The sequence below is a fragment of the Hemiscyllium ocellatum genome, chromosome 18 (assembly GCF_020745735.1).
Source record: "Hemiscyllium ocellatum isolate sHemOce1 chromosome 18, sHemOce1.pat.X.cur, whole genome shotgun sequence".
In the NCBI taxonomy this organism is placed as follows: Eukaryota; Metazoa; Chordata; class Chondrichthyes; order Orectolobiformes; family Hemiscylliidae; genus Hemiscyllium; species Hemiscyllium ocellatum.
In genome coordinates, this window is record NC_083418.1 from 51,462,956 (window position 1) to 51,485,544 (window position 22,589).

Consider the following 22,589-nt stretch of genomic DNA (forward strand, 5'->3'; position numbering starts at 1 on the left):
CTGACTTATGCGACATAGGTGGTTGAAAGGGTAGGATGTTTTATGGAGTGTCAGTATAGACTCAATGGGCCAAATGGCCTCTTTCTGCAGGGTTTTTTCTGTAGGGCTTCTATGATTACAGACTTTGTGGAGTCAGGATGTCAATTATTTACCACAGAATTCCCAGCCTCTGATCTGCTAATCTGACCACAACATTTAGAAAGCTGGACCAGATTGGTTTCTGGTCAATGATGGTGAGGGATTTGATGGTGGTAAGATCATTGCAAATTAGTAGAAAATGGTTAAACGCTCTTGCTTTTACATGGTAAAACATGCAAAGCATTCGCAGGAATGTAGTTAAACCAAATTTTGACTTTGAGTCACATAAGGAGGTTTTACAGTAGATGACCAGAAGCTCGGTCAAAGAGGTAGATTTTAAGGAGATAAGATAATGAGAAATGGAGAACTATGATGAGCCAGCAATGTGGTGACTCAAACTAAATTAAATTGAAGTTAATTGAGGAGGAAAGAAGAGACATTATAAGTTTATTTAGTGCTCACTATTCATGGAGTCCAGGATGCAAAAACACTTTGGCTAATGGTAGAGAACAGACTCAACCTGTCGCTTTGGCTGAGATTGAAATCGGGGTTGGAGATAAATAGGAACTATGAAAATTAACAGTGCTCTTTAAAGAGGATATAGAGAAGCTTTATGATAATAGTACCAGGGATGATGCTTTTCAGTGATGAGAGACAGGAGAAGGTTAATGTATGAGGATGCAAATTAGAACCAAGAGTAGGCAATTTACCCCTCGAGTCTGCTGCATCATTCAGTAAGATCATGACTTCTGATTGTTTGTGGAGTGTGGGCATCGCTGGTTCTGCCAGTATTTATTGCACTCCCTGATTACCTTTGAGAAGGTGATGTCGACCTGCCTTCTTGAACCATTTCAGTCCATGTGGTGTACAAGCATGCAACATAGGTGTTATGAAACAAATTTCTGGATTTTGACCCAATGACAGCAAAGGAAAGGCAATATTTTTCCAAGTCAGGATATTGGGTGACGTGGGGAATTTAAAGGTCCTGATATTCCATTTCTTGCTGCCCTTGTCCTCCCAGGTGCTCTAGGTTATGGGTTGAGAGTGTTGTTGAAGGAGCATGGATGCTGCAGTGCAGTATATCTACAGTACACATTTCTGTCACTGTACTTTGGTGGTGAGGGGAGTCAATATTCAAGCTGGTGCGTTGTGTGCCAGTCAAGATGCTTTATCCTCAGTGGTTTTGAGCTTCTTGAGTGTTGTTGGAGCTGTACTCATCCAAGCAAGTGAGGAGTGTTGGATCATACTCCGTAGATGGTGGACAGACTTTGAGGAGTCAGGAGGTGAGTGCTTTGCTGCAGGATTCCTAGTCTCCAACCTGCTCTTGTAACCACAATATTTCTATGATTAGTTCAGTTTCTGATCAAGTCCCATCCTAAATGGCGATACCATTGTACTCAATGGGATAGATTTAAAACAGACTTAGCAGCTCAATATTGGGTAGCCATAAGGCGTTATGGGCCATCATTAGCAGAAGAATTGTATTCAAACACAATCTTAAACTTATGGCCCAGCATATCCCTATTCTACCATTATCTTTAACCCAAAAGGAGGTCATGGCCTCGTAGTATTAACATTAGACTATTAATCCGGAGACCCAGGTAATTTTTGCACATGGCAGATGGTGGAATTTGAATTCAATAGAATTCAATTTGAAATTAACATTTAATAATGGCATCTAATGTCATCAACAGTCTTGATCTAGAGAGGTAGAGCAGGGTCCACAAATTCATGATTCACCAGGAAATGAATTTCCCCTTAGCTGCATCTGAAATTGGGAATCCCTTATTTTTAATATGTATCCCCCAGTTCTGATTACTCATGCAAGGGTTAAGGGGAGACTTAATGGAGCTGTTCAATATTATGTATAATTCTGATAAAATAAGTAATGAGAAACTAGCCAAGCTGTTCCAGTACAGTTACAATATTGGCATTTACCTGAAAATATGGATAATTGCCTTGGTATGTCCTGTACATAAAAAGCAGGACAAAGCCAATCTGACAAATTACTGCCCCATCGGTTTCCCTTCGATCATCAGTAAAGTGATGGAAGGTGTAATCAAACAGCATCCGTTCAGCAATAACCTGCTCTGTGACGCCCAGTTTGGGTTCCACCAGGGCCACTCAGCTCCTGACCTCATTACAGCCTTGGTTCAAACATGGACGGTATAGCTGGACTCCAGAGGTGAGGTGAAAGTGACAGCCTTTGACATCAAGACTGCATATGGCATTAAGGAGCCCCAGCAAAAGTGGAATCAATGAGTGTCGGGGCAGCTGATTGGACTTATACCTGATACATAGGAAGATGGTTGCAGTTGTTGAAGGTCAGTCCAGGACATCTCTACAGGTGTTCCTCAGGAGAGTGTCCTCGGCCCAACCATCTTCAACTGCTTCATTGATGACCTTCCCTCCATTATAAGTTCAGACGTGTTGATTGCACAATGTCCAACACCATTCACAACTCCTCAAAAACTGAAGCAGTCCATGTTCATGTGCAATAAGACAATATCCAGGCTTGGGCTGACAAGTGGCAAATAACATTTGTACCAGGAAAGACCAGGCAATGACCATCTTCAATGAGAAAGGTCAGCAGGTCAGAGATTAGGAGTACTGTGATGAGTAACTCGCCTCCTGACTTCCTAAAGCCTGTACACCATCTACAAGGCACAGGTCAGGAGTGTGATGAAATTCTCCAACTGCCTGGATGGGTGCAGTTCCAACAACACTCAAGTAGCTTGACACCACCCAGCACAAAATAGTTGCATGACTGGCACCACATCCAGAAGCATCCACTACCTTATCCACCAATGCTCAGTAGCAGCAGTGCCCACCAGCTACAAGATGTGCTGCAGAAATTCATCAAAGATCCTTAGACAGCTCCTCACAAACCCAATATACTTCCATCTAGAAGGACAAAGGTGGCAAATACATAGGAGTACCACCACCTCAAGTTCCCTCCAAGTCACTCACCATCCTGACTTAGAAACATATTACCGTCCACTGTCGCTGGGTCAAAATCCTGGAAATCCCTCCATTAAGACAATATGGGTCTACTAACAGCACATGGACTGCAGTGGTTCAAGAAAGCAACTCACCACTACCTTCTCAAGGGCAGCTAGGAATAGACAATAAACGCTGGCCCAGCCAGCGATGCCCACGTTCCACAAGTGAATAAAAAACAAACTGTTTTACAGTGGCGGGGCGGGGGGATTGATAATGAGAAAAAAACAGAATTAATAAAACCTGTAAAAAAAGCAAAGAAGGATTTTCTTAAATATATGTGAGCTGTTTACACCTGGAATGAGTTGCCTGAAAGAGCAGTGGGTGCTGATTCAGTTGTAACTTCCAAAAAAGAAGTTGTATAAAAGCTTGAAAAGGAGGAATTTGCAGGGCCATGCAAAAGAGCAGAGGGAGTGATTAATCAATCAGGTATTTGGCAGAGATGATAGAAGATGATGAGTCAAATAGCCTCTCCCTGTATTTCTATGAATCTTAATTGTATTTTCATAACATTAGATCTTTTAAAGTTTATGTATAAGAACATTTGTTTTTGAAATTTATTCTCTCCTGTAGGGCCGTCAGACATTTCATCGATTTGATAAATTCAATGCAAAGTACAATCCAGTCGGTGCAAGTGAACTGAGAGATCTTTACCTGAAAACAGACAACTACATGCAAGGAGAGTACTTTGCTCGGATCATAAAGGTAGAATCATTTTATAAGTTGTGTAGCAATATGGGTCTTAAACTAAATTCACAGAACAGGCTGAAGCTCAAGCCTAAAGATGGACTTGTGTTCATATCACTTTCTACAACCTCAGGATATCTCACAGTGCATAACAGATAATGGAATACTTTTAAACTGGAAATGTTGTATAGACATGCCAACTTACTGAATGGATGACTGCAACCACCCTGTTTACCTGCAGGAAACAACAGGGCCTGCCTGGTCTAGTGTGGTAGAGGAAAACTGTCACCTGGCTTTGTCAGAAGAGTCTCTTTTTGTGAGGAAGATTAAATTTATTGCACGTCAGCAACTAGCTACTGATTAAATTGATATGATAGAAATTGTTATGGGGACTTTGAAAAAGACCTTTGAGATCCTAAGATGTTCTGCGCACAAGTTGGTATGATGTCACAGTGAGTGGTATATATCATACTTCTCAGTATTAACCCTTTCAGACCCTTAAACTACATTAGCCACTGGTGTAGGAAACATGGCAGCCAATCTTACACTCAGTTTGAGCAACCGGTCCATTGGTCAACCAGTCATTTGTGGGAGTAATGTAACAGTTCCATAGGTCAGCATCGAACTCAGACTACATGTAAGCCTAAGATATCATACTTGTGTACTTAAGAGTTTTTAAATGTCAAAGCAACTTCTCAACCAGAACCCAGTCTTCGTTGCCTACATTACATAGATTAATATACAGAGAAACATTCTGACCATATCAGACTAGCAGTGGTATTTGACCCGAAGGAAATCACATCAGGAAGTGCTGCCATCTTTCAGGAGAGAAGTTAAAGTGAGGCCCAGCTACATGCTAGGCTGAATATAAAAGATCCCATGGCACTACATCAAAGAAAGGCAGGGAAGCACTCTCTGAAGCTTACTCCAAAATTCATCCCTCCACCAACATCATTGAAACAAAATATCGGGGTATTAACTTAATGTGGATTGTGGGAATTGTTGTATGTGAATGGTTGCTGCATTTCCTATATTTCAACAGTATTTTGAATTGGCTGTAAAGCATTTTTGCGATGTCCTGAGATCATGAAGGGAGCTACAACAAGTGAGCCTTTTGTTTTCCATGCTTCCTGTGGAGTCAAATGGTTGTGTGTCCTTGTCCACAGGAAGTCTCCCGTGACCTGGAGGAAAGCAAATACCAATACTCAGAACCACGGCTATCCATCTATGGTGGATCACCAAATGAATGGGCCAATCTGGCTAGGTGGTTTATTAAACAGCAAGTCTACTCTCCAAACGTCCGCTGGGTTATACAAGTCCCTCGCATTTAGTAAGTCCGAAGTTTCTAATTGGTTGAAGGGTAACAGACACTGAACAGTGATGAACATTACAAGAGATAGGAGCAGGAGTACACCATACAACCCCTCAGTCCTATTTCAATATGATCTTGGGCTTCAGCTCCACTTTCTGCCCTCTCCTCAAATCCCTTAATTCCCCAAGAGACCAAAAATCTGTTTATCACTTAGTATATGTGATGAGAGCACATCCACTAGACTCTGGGATTAGCGAATTCCAATGGCTCATAACTCTTTGAAGTGAGGGAAATTCTCTTCATCCCAGTTCGAGATCATCGATCCTGTAGTCTCTGTTCCTGTGTCCAGATTCGCAGCCAGCAGATTCCAAGAGGGACTTGACAAAGTTGATTTTAAGAGAATGTTTCCACTTGGTGGGATATCTAAAACTAGGGCCAGATTGAGGTTACCTTCTTTGAAGGTTGTTAATCTGTGGAATTCTCTTCCCCAGAGAGAAATGGAGCCTGGATCATTAAATAGATTCAAGGCTGAGTTAGACAGATTTGCATTCTACAAGGGAGTTAAGAGTTACAGGGGCAGGCAGGCCAGTGGATCACTGACAAGATAGTTGAGGTTCAATCCCAGTCTGATCTCAGTCAGGGAATTCCATTGTGGTAAACCGATCGTGACAGTAGGGATTACTGGTATTGGGGAGGAAATGGTGTAGGACGCATGGGATGTAATATACAGCTTGGCTGGTCAGCTTCCTTTTGTCATCTGGTGAGATCCACCCCTTAACCTCTCGCCAACTCCAAGACATCCCACCCAGTGGATGCGTGTGGGTGTCAGGTGAGGACAAGATTTAATAACGTTGTGATTCATCTCAGTCTGTTGACACTTGTTTAGAGATTAACAATAAGGTCTATCGTAGCTGTAGAATTCTGAAGGGATTTGTGCCTGCAAAAGAGGAGTGCCTGCAAAAAAGTGAGGCCACCCGGAGGATGGGTGATGGGGGAGGGGTGAAAGCCTGGGAGGGGTGCAGATTGCAGAGCTTACTATAAATATAAATTATATTTGTTGATCCGTTGATTAATACTGTTAGTGCACAAAAGAATTTCCCATCAGGATTAGAGTTATTAGTGAAAAGAATATTGTGTGCATCTAGATAGAGTCGTACAGATGTACAGCACGGAAACAAATCCTTTGGTGTAACCAGACCTATGCCAACCAGATATCCTAACCTAATCTCATCCCATTTGCCAGCACTTGGCCCATATCCCTTATAATCCTGGTTCCTGCCTTGGGCGATTGACTGTGTGGAGTTTGCATATTCTCCCCGTGTCTGCGTGGGTTTCTTCCGGGTGCTTCGGTTTCCACCCATAATCCAAAGGTGTGCAGGTCAGGTGAATTGGCTATGCTAAATTATCCCATAGTGATAGGTGCATTGGTCAGGGGTAAGAGTAGGGTAGGGGAATGGGTGTGGATGGGTTACTCTTCGGAGGGTCGGTGTGGACCTGTTGGGCCTAAGGTCCTGTTTCCATACTATAGGTAAGCTAAACTCTTCCCATACTCATATACTCATCCAGATGCCTTTTAAATGTTGTAATTGTACAGCCTCCACCACTTCCTCTAAAAGCTCATTTCCATACACACACCATCCTCTGCCTTAAAATGTTGCCCTTCATGTTCCTTTTATATCTTTCCCGTCTCACCCTAAACCTAAGCCCTTTCGATCTGGACTCCCCCACCCCAAGGAAAAGACCTTCTCTATTTACTCTATGCATGCCTCTCATGATTTTATAAACCTCTATAAGTTCACCCTTCAGCCTCCAACACTCCAGGGAAAACAGCTCCAACCTATTCAACCTTTCCTTATAGGTCAAACTCTCCAACCCTGGCAACATTCTTGTAAATCCATTCTGAACCCTTTCAAGTTACACAAGATCCTTCCAATAGGTGGGAGACCAGAATTGCACACAATATTCCAAAAATGGTCTAGCCAATGCCCTGTACAGCCATAACAAGACCTCCCAACTCCTATACTTAGTACTCAGCTCAATAAAGGAAAGCATATTAAATGCCTTCTTCATTATCCTATCTACCTGTGATTCCACCTGCAAGGAACTATGAACCTGCACTCCTAGGTCTCTTTGTTCAACAATACACCCCAGGACTTTATCATTAAGTGTACATGTCCTATGCAGATTTGCTTTTCCAAAATGTAGCACCTCACATTTATCTAAATTAAATTCCATCTGCCACTCCTCAGCCCATTGGCCCATCTGATCAAAATCCTGTTGTACTCTGAGGTAACTTTCTTCACTGTCCACTGCACCTCCAATTTTAGTTTCGTCTGCAAACTGACTAACTTTACCTCCTATGTTCACATCCAAATCGTTTATGTAAATGACGAAAAGCAGTGGACCCAGCACCTATCCTTGTGGCACTCCACTGGTCACAGGCCTCCAGTCTGAAAAACAATCCTCCACCACCACCCTCTGTCTTCTAACTTTGAGCCTATTCTGTATCCAAATAGCTAGTTCTCCCTTTATTCCATGAGATCTAATCTTGCTCACCAGTCTACCATGAGGAACCTTGATGGATGTCTTACTGAGGTCTATATAGATCACATCCACTGTTCTACTCTCATCATTAATCCTCTTCGCTACATCTTCAAAAAACTCAGTCAAGTTAGAAATCACACAACACCAGGTTATAGTTCAACAAGTTTAATTGGAAGCACACTAGCTTTCGGAGCGATGCTCCTTCATCAGGTGATAGTGGAGGGCTCGATCGTAACACAGAATTTATAGCAAAAATTTACAGTGTGATGTAACTGAAATTATACATTGAAAAATTGATTGTTTGTTAAGCCTTTCATCTGTTAGAATACAGTGATAGTTTCACTTCTTTCATGTGTAAATCACAAAACCCTTCTTTTTAAAGTTGCATTCTCGGGTTAGCTGCTAACAATGGTGATAGCTAGACAATATGTTGAAGATGTTAGCCCCCTGTGTTCTCTGTCTATGACCTGATGTTTAGATTGATTGATTGATTGATTCTAATCTAATAAGTGAGATAATAGTGTTTTACATATATTCCTGCAGTTTTTGAGCTCAGTTCTACATGAATGTATGCAGTTTTTGAGCAAAGTGCAATGTAACTCTGCAAGTACAAATTCACCCCACAAAATATATGTGTGCATGTGGGTCTTTGTCTGTCTGTCTGGGGTGGGGGTTGTGAGTGTGAGAAAGTGTGTGTGTGTGTAGTGGGTGCAGAGTGTCTTAAGTCTGCGAGGGGGTGCATGTGTGAGCGTGGGAGTGTGTGTGTCTATACGGGTGTGTGTGGGTGTCTGTGTGTACCCGTGTCCGTGTGTGTGTGTGTGTGTGTGTGTAGTGCAATAATGATCACCTGTAATGTGACATGAACCCAAGGTCCCGGTTGAGGCCCTCCCTATGGGTACTGAACTTAGCTATCAGCCTCTGCTCGGCCACTTTCCTCTGCTGCCTGTCCCGAAGTTCACCTTGGAGAATGGTCACCCATCCTCAGGACACATGCACACATATATTTTGTGTGGTGAATTTGTATTGCAGAGTTACATTGCACTTTGCTCAAAAACTGCATACATTCATGTAGAACTCTTGAGGTCAAAAACTGCAGGAATTTATGTAAAACACTATTATCTCACTTATTAGATTAGAATCAATCTAAACATCAGGTCATAGACAGAGAACACAGGGGGCTAACACCTTCAACATATTGTCTAGCTATCACCGTTGTTAGCAGCTAACCCGAGAATGCAACTTTAAAAAGAAGGGTTTTGTGATTTACACATGAAAGAAGTGAAACTATCACTGTATTCTAACAGATGAAAGGCTTAACAGACAATCAATTTTTCAATGTATAATTTCAGTTACATCACACTGTAAATTTTTGCTATAAATTCTGTGTTACGATCGATCCCTCCACAATCACCTGTTGAAGGAGCGTCGCTCCGAAAGCTAGTGTGCTTCTAATTAAACCTGTTGGACTATAACCTGGTGTTGTGTGATTTTTAACTTTGTACACCCCAGTCCAACATCTCCAAATCAGTCAAGTTAGCGAGACATGATTTCTTATGCACAAAGCCATGCTGACTATCCCTAATCAGTCCTTGCCTTTCCAAATACTCATAAATCCTTTCCCTCAGGATTCCCTCTGACACCTTGCCTGCCACCAATGTAAGGCTCACTGGTCTATAGTTCCCTGGCTTGTACTTACCACATTTCTTTAAAACTGGCACCGTGTTAGCCAATCTCCAGTCTTCCGGCACCTCCCCTGTGACTGTTGGTCGTCCAAATATCCCAGCAAGGGGTCCAACAATCACTTCCTTAACTTCCCACAGAGGTCTAGGGTACACTTGATCATGTCCTCGGGATTTATCCACCTTCATGCGTTTTAAGGCATTCGGCACCTCCTCCTTTGTAATATGATCATTTTTCAAGATGTCACCATCTATTTCCCCATATTCTACATCATCCATGTCCTTCATAGTAAATACTGATGCAAAATACTAATTTAGTATCTTCCCCCATCTCCTGCAGTTCCACACATAGGTTGCCTTGCTGATCTTTGAGGAGCCCTATTCTCTCCCTAGTTACCCTTTTGTCCTTAATTATTTATAGACAATTAACCTCATTTGCCAAAGCTCTCTCATGTCCCCATTTTGCCCTCCTGATTTCCCTCTTAAGTATACTCCTATTGCTTTTATACTCTGCTAAGGATCCACTCCATCTCTGCTGCTTATACCTGACAAATGCTTCCTTCTTTTTCTTGACCAAAACCTCAATTTTTCTAGTCGTCTAGCATTCTGTACACGCACGAGACTTTCTTTCACCCTCACAGGAATATACGGTCTCTGGATTCTTGTTATCTCACTTCTTGAAAACTTCCCATTTTCCAGTTGTCCCTTTACCTGTGAACATCTTCCCCTAATCAGCTTTTGAAAGTTCTTGCCTCATACTGTCAAAATTGGCCTTCCTCCAATTTAGAACTTCAACTTTTCGATCTGGTCTATCCTTTTCCATCACTATTTTAAAACCAACAGAATTATAGTTGCTGGCCACTGGCCCCAGAGTGCTTCCCCACTGACTCTTCAGTCACCTGCCCTGTCTTATTTCCCAAAAGTAGGTCATGTTTTGCACCTTCTCTAGTAGGTACATCCACATACTGAATCAGAACATTTTCTAGTACACACTTAACAAATTCCTCCACATGTAAACCCTTAACACTATGGCAGTCCCAGCCTATGTTTGGAATGTTAAAATCCCCTATCATAACCATCCTGTTATTCTTAAAGATAACTGAGATCTCCTTACAAATTTATTTCTCAATTTCCCGCTGACTACTGGGCGATCTATAATATAATCCCAATAAGGTGATCACCCCTTTCTTATTTCTCAATTCCACCCAAATAACTTCCCTGGATGTATCCTCCCTGAGTACAGCCATAATGCTATCCCTGATCAAAAACATCACTCCCTCTCTCTCTTGCCTCCCTTTCTATCCTTCTTACAGCATTTGTATCCTGGAACATTAAGCTGCCGGTCCTGTCCATCCCTGAGCCACGTCTCTATAATTGGTATGATATCCCAGTCATGTGTTCCTAACCATGTCCTGAGTCAAGAGTTGACTGGAAAAGCACAGCAGGTCAGGCAGCATCCGAGGAGCAGGAGAATCTACGTTTCGGGCATAAGGCCTTCTTTTCTCCTTCTCCAGACCAAGTCCTGAGTTAATCTGCCTTCCCTGCTAGATCTCTTGCATTGAAACAAATGCAGTTTAATTTATCAGTCCTTCTCGAGCAACACAAGTTGAATGATGTTGTGTTTGAAATGATGAACAGGACAATTGGAGAACTTTTGCTGATCTTTCAATACCATCAATGGGTTTTTAATACTCTCATGAACAATAAGTTTCCATGACTGTTTGAAGGGGTTCAGACCAAAACCTCAATTTGGTGTAACAACTTTGCTCAAAGATGACATGTCCAACAGGGCAGCACTGCAACCACAGGGCACCACCATCAGCAAAGTGCTCCCTCAGTACTGATCCTGTGACCCTGCATTTCTCCCTCAGTTCTAACCTTTTGAGGTTAAAGTTCTCCCTCAGTCCTGATTCTTTGGCACTGAAGTCCTCACTTTTGTGAAGCTTTTTTTATCTGTTCAGTTTGATGGAATAAGGCTTGAACCTATCATCTTCAGTGCATTTCCCACTGAGATATATTAAAGATTTTGCCCCATAAATAGATTTGTTCAAAGAAACCTGGACATGTTTACTATGGAGATAGTCTATGACGATGATGAGAAAACACCAAATTGTCTTGAAAATTGTATGAGTGATGAGGTTGGGGAAAGTGAACTGATCTCTCATTGCCTTTTTACTTTGCTTGCAGTGATATATTTCGAACAAAAAAAATCTTGCCTAGTTTTGGAAAAATGCTGGAGAATATTTTCTTGCCTCTTTTTGAAGCAACAATCAACCCCAAAGAAAATCGGGAACTTCACCTCTTCCTAAAATACGTGCGTAAACTACTCCTGTTAAAACTACTCCTATATGCTCTACTCCTGTTAATAGTGTCTTAAATAATCTGCCTGTTTCTTTTTACTGAAAGAAACTGAAACTAATTTAAATGAGAGAATCAGCAAAACATTAACTCTGGTTATCTAAATAAAAATTACTCCACTTCGATAAGAATTATTCTGAAGAGGAGCTTTTTAAAATATCAAGACAATAAACAGTAATAATAGCATTAGGGGTTTGATTGCAGAGTGATTATGTTGTAGTAAAGGAGCCTGAACAAATGATCCTGAAACATGAGTTCAGATTGAATCTTGGCAAATGAGGAAATATTTAAAAAATTTAATTAGACTGGAATAAAAAGTTAGTATCAATGGTCACTATGAAACTACCAGAGTTTTACAAAAAAAAAAGTCTGATTCATTATGTCCTTAAGGTGAGGAACACCTACAGACATAGTTGATACTTGATTGGCTTCTTCATTAGTTGTATTAGGGATGGATACTTCCCTTGTTGATGATACCTTTTACAAATGAATACATTTTAAAAAGGTTGTCTCAATCTCAAGACAAATTTCGCTCACTTTATATGGAAATTTAAGGGAGTCAGGACATAGTGAGACAACTAAACAAAGACCAGACAGAAGCTTTTAAAGATAAAGGGGCGGGGGGGGGGGGGGTGTTTACAACGGATAAGGTTATATTAACTGAGCTTTAGTTGTCCCAAGCAATAAATAACTAGAATAATTGCTGGTAAAGACCATCCTAGTTATTGCCTATGAGTTCCTCTGTGTAGGTGGTTACCTGATACAATGGTGGGTGTTATTAAGCCACATTAGGGCAATGGTAAAGATACAACCAAATGGTGTTGATGTATCAAAACCAGGCCAGATAAGAGGGTCCCTCCTTTTAAAGGGACATCAACGATCCAGTTGTGTCAATACATCAGTTCTATATAATGGAAGGCATAGTTTCACAGTCATTGTTACAGAGAACAATTTTTTTTATTTTCAAACTTTTAAAACTTGAATTAAAACTCTCAAAATGTTGTAGTTGAATTTGAGCTGGCTACTATACCAGGCCCTGCATAATGCAATATCGTATATTTATGGTGGGAAGTCCGTGGTGTCTAACCAGTTTGCTTTCTGTTGTAGGTGACGGGCTTTGACAGTGTGGATGATGAGTCGAAGCACAGTGCTCACATGTTCTCAGTGAAGAGTCCAACCCCTGGGCAGTGGACGAGAGAGCAGAACCCACCATACAGCTACTACCTCTACTATATGTATGCAAACATTATGGTGCTCAACAATCTGAGGAAGTAGGTATTCTGTAACTACTTCACTCATTGCAATGAGGGTCACATGGTTAATATGTAATTGGACTTTCAAAATAAGCTGAATAAAAGAATTTGGAATAACCGGGTTAGATAAATTAAACCTATGGGATTAAAGGGGCACTGGTAGCACTGATATAAAATTATTTGAGAGACCACAAGCAGTGTCATAGAGTCATAGAGATGTACAGCATGGAAACAGACCCTTTGGCCCAACCCGTCCATGCCGACCAGGTATCCCAACCCAATCTAGTCCCACCAGCCAGCGCCCAGCCCGTATCCCTCCAAAGCCTTCCTATTCATATACCTGTCCAAATGCCTCTTAAATGTTGCAATTGTACCAGCCTCCACCATATCCTCTGGCAGCTCATTCCATACACGTACCACCCTCTGTGTGAAAAAACTGCCCCTTAAGTCCCTTTTATATCTTTCCCCTCTCACCCTAAACCTATGCCCTCTAGTTCTAGACTCCCGACCCCTGGGAAAAGACTTTGCCTGTTTATCCTATCCATGCCCCTCATAATTTTGTAAACCTCTATAAGATCACCCCTCAGCCTCTGACACTCCAGGGAAAACAGCCCCCGCCTGTTCAGCCTCTCCCTGTAGCTCAGATCCTCCAACTCTGGCAACATCCTTGTAAATCTTTTTTGAACCCTTTCAAGTTTCACAACATCTTTCCGATAGGAAGGAGACCAGAATTGCACGCAATATTCCAACAGTGGCCTAACCAATGTCCTGTACAGCCGCAACATGACCTCCCAACTCCTGTACTCAATACTCTGACCAATAAAGGAAAGCATACCAAAAGCCTTCTTCACTATCCTATCTACCTGCGACTCCACTTTCAAGGAGCTATGAACATGCACTCCAAGGTCTCTTTGCTTTCCCAAAATGCAGCACCTCACATTTATCTGAATTAAACTCCATCTGCCACTTCTCAGCCCATTGGCCCATCTGGTCCAGATCCTGTTGTAATCTGAGGTAACCCTCTTTGCTGTCCACTACACCTCCAATTTTGGAGTCATCTACAAACTTGCTAACTGTACCTCTTATGCTCGCATCCAAATCATTTATGTAAATGACAAAAAGTAGAGGGCCCAGCACCGATCCTTGTGGCACTCCACCGGTCGCAGACCTCCAGTCTGAAAAACTACCCTCCACCACCACCCTCTGTCTTCTACCTTTGAGCCAGTTCTGTATTCAAATGGCTTCTTCTACCTGTATTCCATGAGATCTAACCTTGCTAATCAGTCTCCCATGGGGAACCTTGTCAAATGCCTTACTGAAGTCCATATAGATCACATCTAGTGCTCTGCCCTCAATCTTCTTTGTTACTTCTTCAAAAAACTCAATTCAGTTTGTGAGACATGATTTCCCACGCACAAAGCCATGTTGACTATCCCGAATCAGTCCTTGCCTTTCCAAATACATGTACATTCTGTCCCTCAGAATTCCGTCCAACAACTTGCCCACCACCGAGGTCAGGTTCACCGGTCTATAGTTCCCTGGCTTGTCTTTACCGCCCTTCTTAAACAGTGGCACCACGTTTACCAAACTCCAGTCTTCCGGCACCTTACATGTGACTATCGATGATACAAATATCTCAGCAAGAGGTACAGCAATCACTTCTCTAGCTTCCCACAGAGTTCTCAAGTACACTTGATCAGGTCCTGGGGATCTATACACCTTTAACCGTTTCAAGACATCCAGCACTTCCTCCTCTGTAATATGGACATTTTGCAAGATGTCACCATCTATTTCCCTACAGTCTATATCTTCCATATCCTTTTCCAAAGTAAATACTGATGCAAAATATTCATTTAGTATCTCCCCCATTTTCTGTGGCTCTCCATATAAAGGCCGCCTTGCTGATCTTTGAGGGGCCCTATTCTCTCCCTAGTCACCCTTTTGTCCTTAATGTATTTGTAAAACCCCTTTGGATTCTCCTTAATTCTATTTGCCAAACCTATCTCATGTCCCCGTTTTGCCCTCCTGATTTCCCTCTTAAGTATACTCCTACTTTCTTTATCCTCTTCTAAGGATTCACTTGATCTATTCTGTCTATACCTGACATATGCTTTTTGTTCTTTTTCTTAACCAAACCCTCAATTTCCTTAATCATCCAGCATTCCCTATACCTACCAGCCTTCCCTTTCACCCTGACAGGAATATACTTTCTCTGGATTCTTGTTACCTCATTTCCGAAGGCTTCCCATTTTCCAGCCTTTACCTGCAAACATCTGCTTCCAATCAGCATTTGAAAGTTCTTGCCTAATACCATCAAAATTGGCCTTTCTCCAATTTAGAACTTCAACTGTTAGATCTGGTCTATCCTGTTCCATCACGATTTTAAAAACAAGAGTAGAATTGAGTTACTGTTTTCAAATTGGAGGCAAATTGTACACTGGTGTACCTAGGGATCGGTATTCACACATTTTTTGATCTATACTAATAACCCAGACCCAGATGGAGCACAACTTCAAAGTTGACAGATAACACAAAACTTGGAATTGTTGTTAACAATGCAGAGGGTACTAATGAGAAGGCATAGACTGACGAAGTGAGGTGACAAAATTTAATACACAGAAGAGAAAAACGATTTTGGTTGGCTGTGAACTATTTGGCACAATTTTAATGGGTGTGTAGAAATAGAGGGGTCTGAGGGGATAGGAATGGAAATCTTTGAAGGTGAAAGAACAAATTGAGGCGGCTTTTTAAACACAGTATGGAATATTTTGACTTTATTAGTGGAGACATTAACAAAAGAAAGGATTTAATGTTAAACCCTTATAAAAAGCACTGGTTGAACACTCGTTGGAGCATTGTACCTAAGCCTGGGCACCAGACTTTGGTGACTAGAGAATGAATGAGAGGAAAGATCTCTCTAATGAGTGAATTATTATTATCTTGAATGTTCTCCCTGAAAGGGCAATGTGCAGGGTGACCTCCATAGCCGCAGGTCCAGTTACCCACCGTTTACCACAGCCTGAATGTATCATTGGGAATGTTCCAGAACTAGGGTCCAGGAGGATGCTGGGAAAGTAAGCTTCCCATTTACATGAATGGGTTCGCACCTAGTAGTGGTTTCAGTCTTCCACAGCAGGTCATGGAACATATCCCCAGGGATTCGTGGGACTACTGTATGTTCTACAGTTTGATCTTTTCTCTGACCTGCTTTTGGTCTTCCTAAATTCTCCAGGGTTTTAGTTCACTGATTCCAGCTCAATGATAAGTTTGGTGAAGGAGAAACAAAATGGGACTCTTGACTGGAATTGGATTTTATTTTGGGCAGGAGGAGTTTTAAGAGTGAGATGCAGGTTTGGTGAAAAATTCTTGATGAGCCAAGGATGACACCTGGATCTTGTTACCTCCTGATAAACCATCATAAGTTATTGATACTCTGGTTTGTTTTTCAGGGAACGAGGATTGAGTACATTCCAGTTCCGACCTCACTGTGGGGAGGCTGGTTCAATCACTCACTTGGTTTCAGCCTTTCTAACAGCGGACAATATTTCACATGGACTGAATCTTAAGAAGGTATGCTCACATACAACAACAGTATAGAATCACGTGGGTGCTGTGAAAATCAGTCTCGTTCATTAACAGCACAGTATCTCACTTTAAACTAATAAGTGCCAGCTGTGACACTTTCTGTAGCTCTGAATCAGGATTGTGGGTTCAAATTGCACTCCAGTCACTTGGGAACAAAAGTTAGACATGACAGTCCCCATTGTCGCACAGATAAGGGAGTTGTAATGAGAGAATTCTGCACTGTCAGATGTGCTGTCTTTCAGACAGGATATTAAACTAAAGTTTTAGCTTCTATGCCAAGTGCATATAAAAGATCCCAGCACACTACCTGAAGAGAAGAGCAGAGTGTCTATCACAACCAACATTTAAATAGATCGGATTGTTAATCGATTCCGTATTGTTTGATTACATTCCTGCTGAAAATCAATTTTCCTGCTTTTCTGATGCTTTCTGACCTGCTGTGCTTTTCCAGCGCCATACTTTTTGACACTACATTCCAAAAAGCATTACCTTGGCTGTGATTTGGGATCACCTAACATCATGAAAAGTGCTATAAAACGGTTTGATTTCAATGTTTTTATACTTCCAAAATTTGAAGGTGATCATTCATCATTAATCATTCTTAACAAGTGCACTGCCGTATTCAGTAGTATATATCAATGATTTAGATTTGCAATAGTCATGATAAAAATGCTTGAAGATTATATAAACATTGGCTGTTTGGTTAATAGTGAGAAGGAAGCTATAGAGACATCCCTGTTTTGGTCACGTGAACAGAACAGTGGCAAACAGAACTTAATCTGGACAAGAGGGTGGTAATATAAAGCAGAAGGCACAAGAATCAGAGGGACTTAGTGATTTTTTTCATTCAGAGCATAAAGGAGAAGTCTGGAAGTCACTACTTTAAAAAGTGTTAGAGGCAGAAACTCTCATTGCATTGAAAAGAAACGTAGACATGCGCTTTAATTTACAGACTAAGAGCAGGATAGCAAAAATGTTGGATAGCTCTTTTACAGCAAGCATTATATAATGGGCTGAATGGTCTCTGTCTCTATTGTATCATATTTTGTTTCATATGTTTCTAAGTTCAAACCATTTTTCTGGTCTCAGTTGGAACACCATGTTTCCAAGCTCTGGGAACTCCTGGGAAGCTTGTGTGTGAACATCAGATAGACTCATGTAGTCAAGCAGACTGCTGTTCTCAAAATGAGTGAACACTAACAGGATAGGAGAATACTGGGAATCTGTAATCAGCTTCCAGTATTTGTGTCTGTAATGGACATGGTGTCCCTTTCTCTCTCATGACCTTCATTTAACTCCAGTGCAGGCAGAGGATCTGACAGACTGCAGACGAAATGCAGTAAAGCATCTAGAATTAAAGATCAGTTAGCACCTAATCCCATTCCAAATGGGCATGAGGTCAAGACAACACTTGGTAATTCAATATTCATCTGTAAATCTCAAACTAGCTTTGCATTTAGGAACTTACATTAGAATGCTGTAAACAGCAGCTGTAGGTTGGAAAGAACTTTTGTCTTTTCGCTCTACAATAAACATGATCATTCTTCGTCAGTCTTAAGCATTTATGATAACTTGAATTTTTATTGTACCTTTCATTGCTGGAGTATTCAATACTACACAATGACAAGGCTATGGAGAAGGTCCAGTTATGGTATGAGGGATGAAGGGACTTGAGTTCTGTGCAGAGTATTGTTTTTCTTAGAACAGAGGTTGAGGGAAAATAGATATTCAAAAACGTAATAGAAAAAAGATAGAAGTTAGACATTGGGCAAAAGAACCATCATGAAGATGAAAGGGTTTTAAGCTGCAAGTTAGTGTGATCTGGAATGAGATCCCTGAAAGGGTAGTGGAAGCAGATTTAACAATCATTTTCAAATGGGAATTGATTTTTAAAGATTGTTAAAGATGAGAACATAGCCGTGTCATAGGAAGGATCAGAGGAGTAGGACTAATTGGTCAGCTCATTCAAAGAAATGGCACCTAGGCAGTGAATTGAAATAATCCCTCTGGTGCTGTCTCATTTAATGTTTAAAAGTTTGTTGTAACCAATTAATAAATAAACTTTTAAAGTTATGCCAACAAACACATCATGTAGTGTCAAACAGTAATGAAAAGCAGCAGTGAATCTGTTGGCAGATGTTGGTGGAGGAAAGGATGTTGGCCAGGACAATAGCACTGCTTTCTTTCAAATAACATCACAGGAATTTTAAGCCATCTGAACAGGCACGAAGGGATCTTGGGTTAACAATTTATTCCAGGAACTGTCCCCTCTCTCAGGACAGCTGTCTCCCATGTTTGCTTCTATAACAACACATACTGTCCTTGAAACAGAGATTACTGAAAATATATTGCTGGAAAAGCGCAGCAGGTCAGGCAGCATCCAAGGAGCAGGAGAGTCGATGTTTCGGGCATGAGCCCTTCTTCAGGAATGAGGAAAGTGTGTCCAGCAGGCTAAGATAAAAGGTAGGGAGGAGAGACTTGGGGGAGAGGCGTTGGAAAAGCAATAGGTGGAAGGAGGTCAAGGTGAGGGTGATAGGCTGGAGTGGGGTGGGGGCGGAGGTCGGGAAGAAGATTGCAGGTTAGGAAGGCGGTGCTGAGTTCGAGGGATTTGACTGAGACAAGGTGGGGGAGGGGAAATGAGGAAACTGGAGAAATCTAGGTTCATCCCTTGTGGTTGGAGGGTTCCTAAGCGGAAGATGAGGCGCTCTTCCTCCATCCGTTGTGTTGCTATGGTCTGGCGATGGAGGAGTCCAAGGACCTGCATATCCTTGGTGGAGTGGGAGGGGGAGTTGAAGTGTTGAGCCACGGTTGGTTGGTCCGGGTGTCCCAGAGGTGTTCCCTGAAACGTTCCGCAAGTAGGCTGCCTGTCTCCCCAATATAGAGGAGGCCATATCGGGTGCAGCGGATGCAGTAAATGATGGGTGTGGAGGTGCAGATGAATTTGTGGCGGATATGGAAGGATCCCTTTGGGCCTTGGAGGGAAGTAAGGGGGGAGGTGTGGGCGCAAGTTTGCATTTCTTGCGGTTGCAGGGGAAGGTGCCGGGAGTGGAGGTTGGATTGGTGGGGGGTGTGGACCCGACGAGGGAGTCACAGAGGGAGTGTCTTTTCGGAACGCTGATAGGGGAGGAGAGGGAAATATATCTCTGAAAGTGGGGTCCGTTTGGAGGTGGCGGAAATGACCACGGATGATACGATGTATGTGGATGGCGATTTTACAGGGGGCAGGGTGGGAGGAGGTGTAGTCTAGGTAGCTGTGGGAGTCAGTCGGTTTGTAGTAAATATCTGTGTTGATTCGGTCGCCCGAAATAGAAATGGAAAGGTCTAGGAAGGGGAGGGAAGAGTCTGAACGGTCCAGGTAAATTTGAGGTCGGGGTGGAAGGTGTTGGTAAAATGGATGTACTGTTCAACCTCCTCGTGGGAGCACGAGGCAGCGCCGATACAGTCATCGATGTAGCGGAGGAAAAAGGTGGGGGGTGGTGCCAGTGTAGCTGCAGAAGATGGACTGTTCCACATATCCTACGAATAGGCAGGCATAGCTGGGGCCCATGCGGGTGCCCATGGCTACTCCTTTGGTTTGGAGGAAGTGGGAGGATTGGAAAGCGAAGTTGTTCAGTGTGAGGACCAGTTCAGTCAGTTGAGGGAGGGTGTCAGTAGAAGTGTACTGGTTGGTACGGCGGGAAAGGAAGAAGCGGAGGGCTTTGAGTCCTTTGTGATGGGGGATGGAGGTGTACAGGGACTGGATGTCCATTGTGAAGATAAGGCGTTGGGGACCGGGGAAGCGAAAATCATGGAGGAGGTTGAGGGTGTGGGTGGTGTCTCGAACGTAGGTGGGGAGTTCTCGGACTGAGGGGGACAGGACCGTGTCGCGGTATGCAGAGATGAGTTCTGTGGGGCAGGAGCAGTCTGAGACAATGGGTCAGCCGGGGCAGTCATGTTTGTGGACTTTGGGCAGGAGGTAGAAAAGGGCAGTGTGGGGTTTTGGGACTATGAGGTTGGAGGTGGTGAATGGGAGATCCTCTGAGGTGATGAGGTTATGGATGGTCTGGGACCATCCACATACATTGTATCATCTGTTGTCATTTCCGCCACCTCCAAACGGACCCCACCACCAGAGATATATTTCCCTCCCCTCCCCTATCAGTGTTCCGAAAAGACCACTCCCTCTGTGACTCCCTCGTCAGGTCCACACCCCCCACCAACCCAACCTCCACTCCCGGCACCTTCCCCTGCAACCGCAAGAAATGCAAAACTTGCGCCCACACCACCCCCCTCACTTCCCTTCAAGGCCCCAAGGGATCCTTCCATATCCGCCACAAATTCACCTGCACCTCCACACACATAATTTACTGCATCCGCTGCACCCGATGTGGCCTCCTCTATATTGGGGAGACAGGCCGCCTACTTGAGGAACGTTTCAGGGAACACCTCTGGGACCAACCAACCCAACCACCCCGTGGCTGAACACTTCAACTCCCCCTCCCACTCCGCCAAGGATATGCAGGACCTTGGACTCCTCCATCGCCAGACCATAGCAACACAACGGATGGAGGAAGAGCGCCACATCTTCCGCCTAGGAACCCTCCAACCACACGGGATGAACCTAGATTTCTCCAGTTTCCCCACCCCCAGTCCGGCCTGTCACCCTCACCTTGATCTCCTTCCACCTATCGCATTTCCAACACCCCTCCCCCAAGTCCCTCCTCCCTCCCTTTTATCTTAGCCTGCAGGACAAACTTTCCTCATTCCTGAAGAAGGGCTTATGCCCGGAATGTCGACTCTCCTGCTCCTTGGATGCTGCCTGACCTGCTGCACTTTTCCAGCAACACATTTTCAGCTCTGATCTCCAGCATCTGCAGTCCTCACTTTCTCCACAGAGGTTGCTCCCTCTGGACTGATGACAACTCAACTCCCTAATTTGGATTTTACATTATGTACATTATTTAGTGTAATATTGTTTTTATTTGTACTATGAGTTAGAAAGCCTGATTATATTTATGTTTTCCAGAGTCCAGTGCTTCAGTATCTCTACTACCTTGCTCAGGTACCCATCGCCATGTCCCCGCTGAGTAATAACAGCCTTTTTCTGGAATACTCTAAAAACCCACTGCGTGAGTTCCTGCACAAAGGTCTCAAGGTCTCCCTCTCCACGGATGACCCCATGCAATTTCATTATACAAAGGTGCGTGTATCTTAAATGCTATGCAATGCTCATCAAGACTCTGATGGAATTATTTTCTGCCTGGTCATCCCCATGTGTGTTAACACTGTCTAGAACACCCCACACTGAGATTGGTGAAGTTGGAGAGCAAGCTTCAACAAAAAGCAGAATGAAACTCTCGTTACGTTTTCCCTTTATACCTCATCATACTGGTCAGGATCCTTTGCAGCCGCCCATAGAACCATTACATTAGGGAAATAGGCCATTTGGCCCTTTGAATCTGCACTGACCCCACAAAGAGCTTCCCAACCAAACCTATTCCGTAACCCCACATTTACCGGTCTAATTAAACTGCAGACTTTTCAACTGTATGGGATGAAAACAGAGCACCTGGAGGAAACTCATGCAGAAATGGGGAGAATGTGCAAACTCCACACACATAGTCACCTGAAACCAGAATTGAACCCAAGGCCCTGGCACTGTGAGGCAATAGTGCTAACCACTGAGCTGCTCCCGAAGGTGATACAGTGATCTGGAGAATTAACAGATTAATAGGATTGGCGGAGATGAAGTCACTGTAATCATGAACTCAAGCTCTTTATTCACTTCTGTACAAATATAAATTTCACACAAATATACCTAGTTTGTCTGTGAAAATATAAATTCCAGAGTGAAAGATATGAATACATTAGATGAAGATCAAGAATGTTTTGCTTGTTGTTTTTGTACGTCTGTAAATATTCAGAAATAATTTTGTCTTCCGTTCCCAATCTCCAAATTTAAAGATGGAGAAATCTTGGGGTGGTGAGCTAGTCTTTGATTGGGAGAGAGTCTGAGAGTTTGAATCTTTCACCTGCATGTTTTAATAATATTTTTGACTTTAACCATCTCTGCCGTCAAATTTGGCATTTGTCCTGCAACATCAATTCAGTTGG

At 42.8% G+C, this 22,589-nt stretch overlaps 1 protein-coding gene across 4 annotated transcripts in view; it reads left to right on the forward strand.

Annotated features, from left to right (window-relative positions):
* Positions 1–22,589, forward strand: part of LOC132824460 (AMP deaminase 3-like) — a 52,203-nt gene that overhangs the window by 20,923 nt on the left and 8,691 nt on the right. For all 4 annotated transcript variants that reach the window (XM_060838984.1, XM_060838985.1, XM_060838983.1 and 1 more), the window contains exons 8-13: positions 3,652–3,783; positions 4,932–5,095; positions 11,488–11,614; positions 12,766–12,929; positions 16,361–16,481; positions 21,502–21,675. In XM_060838984.1, coding sequence (XP_060694967.1) covers positions 3,652–3,783; positions 4,932–5,095; positions 11,488–11,614; positions 12,766–12,929; positions 16,361–16,481; positions 21,502–21,675 — 882 coding nt within the window. The remainder of the gene's footprint in view (positions 1–3,651; positions 3,784–4,931; positions 5,096–11,487; positions 11,615–12,765; positions 12,930–16,360; positions 16,482–21,501; positions 21,676–22,589) is intronic.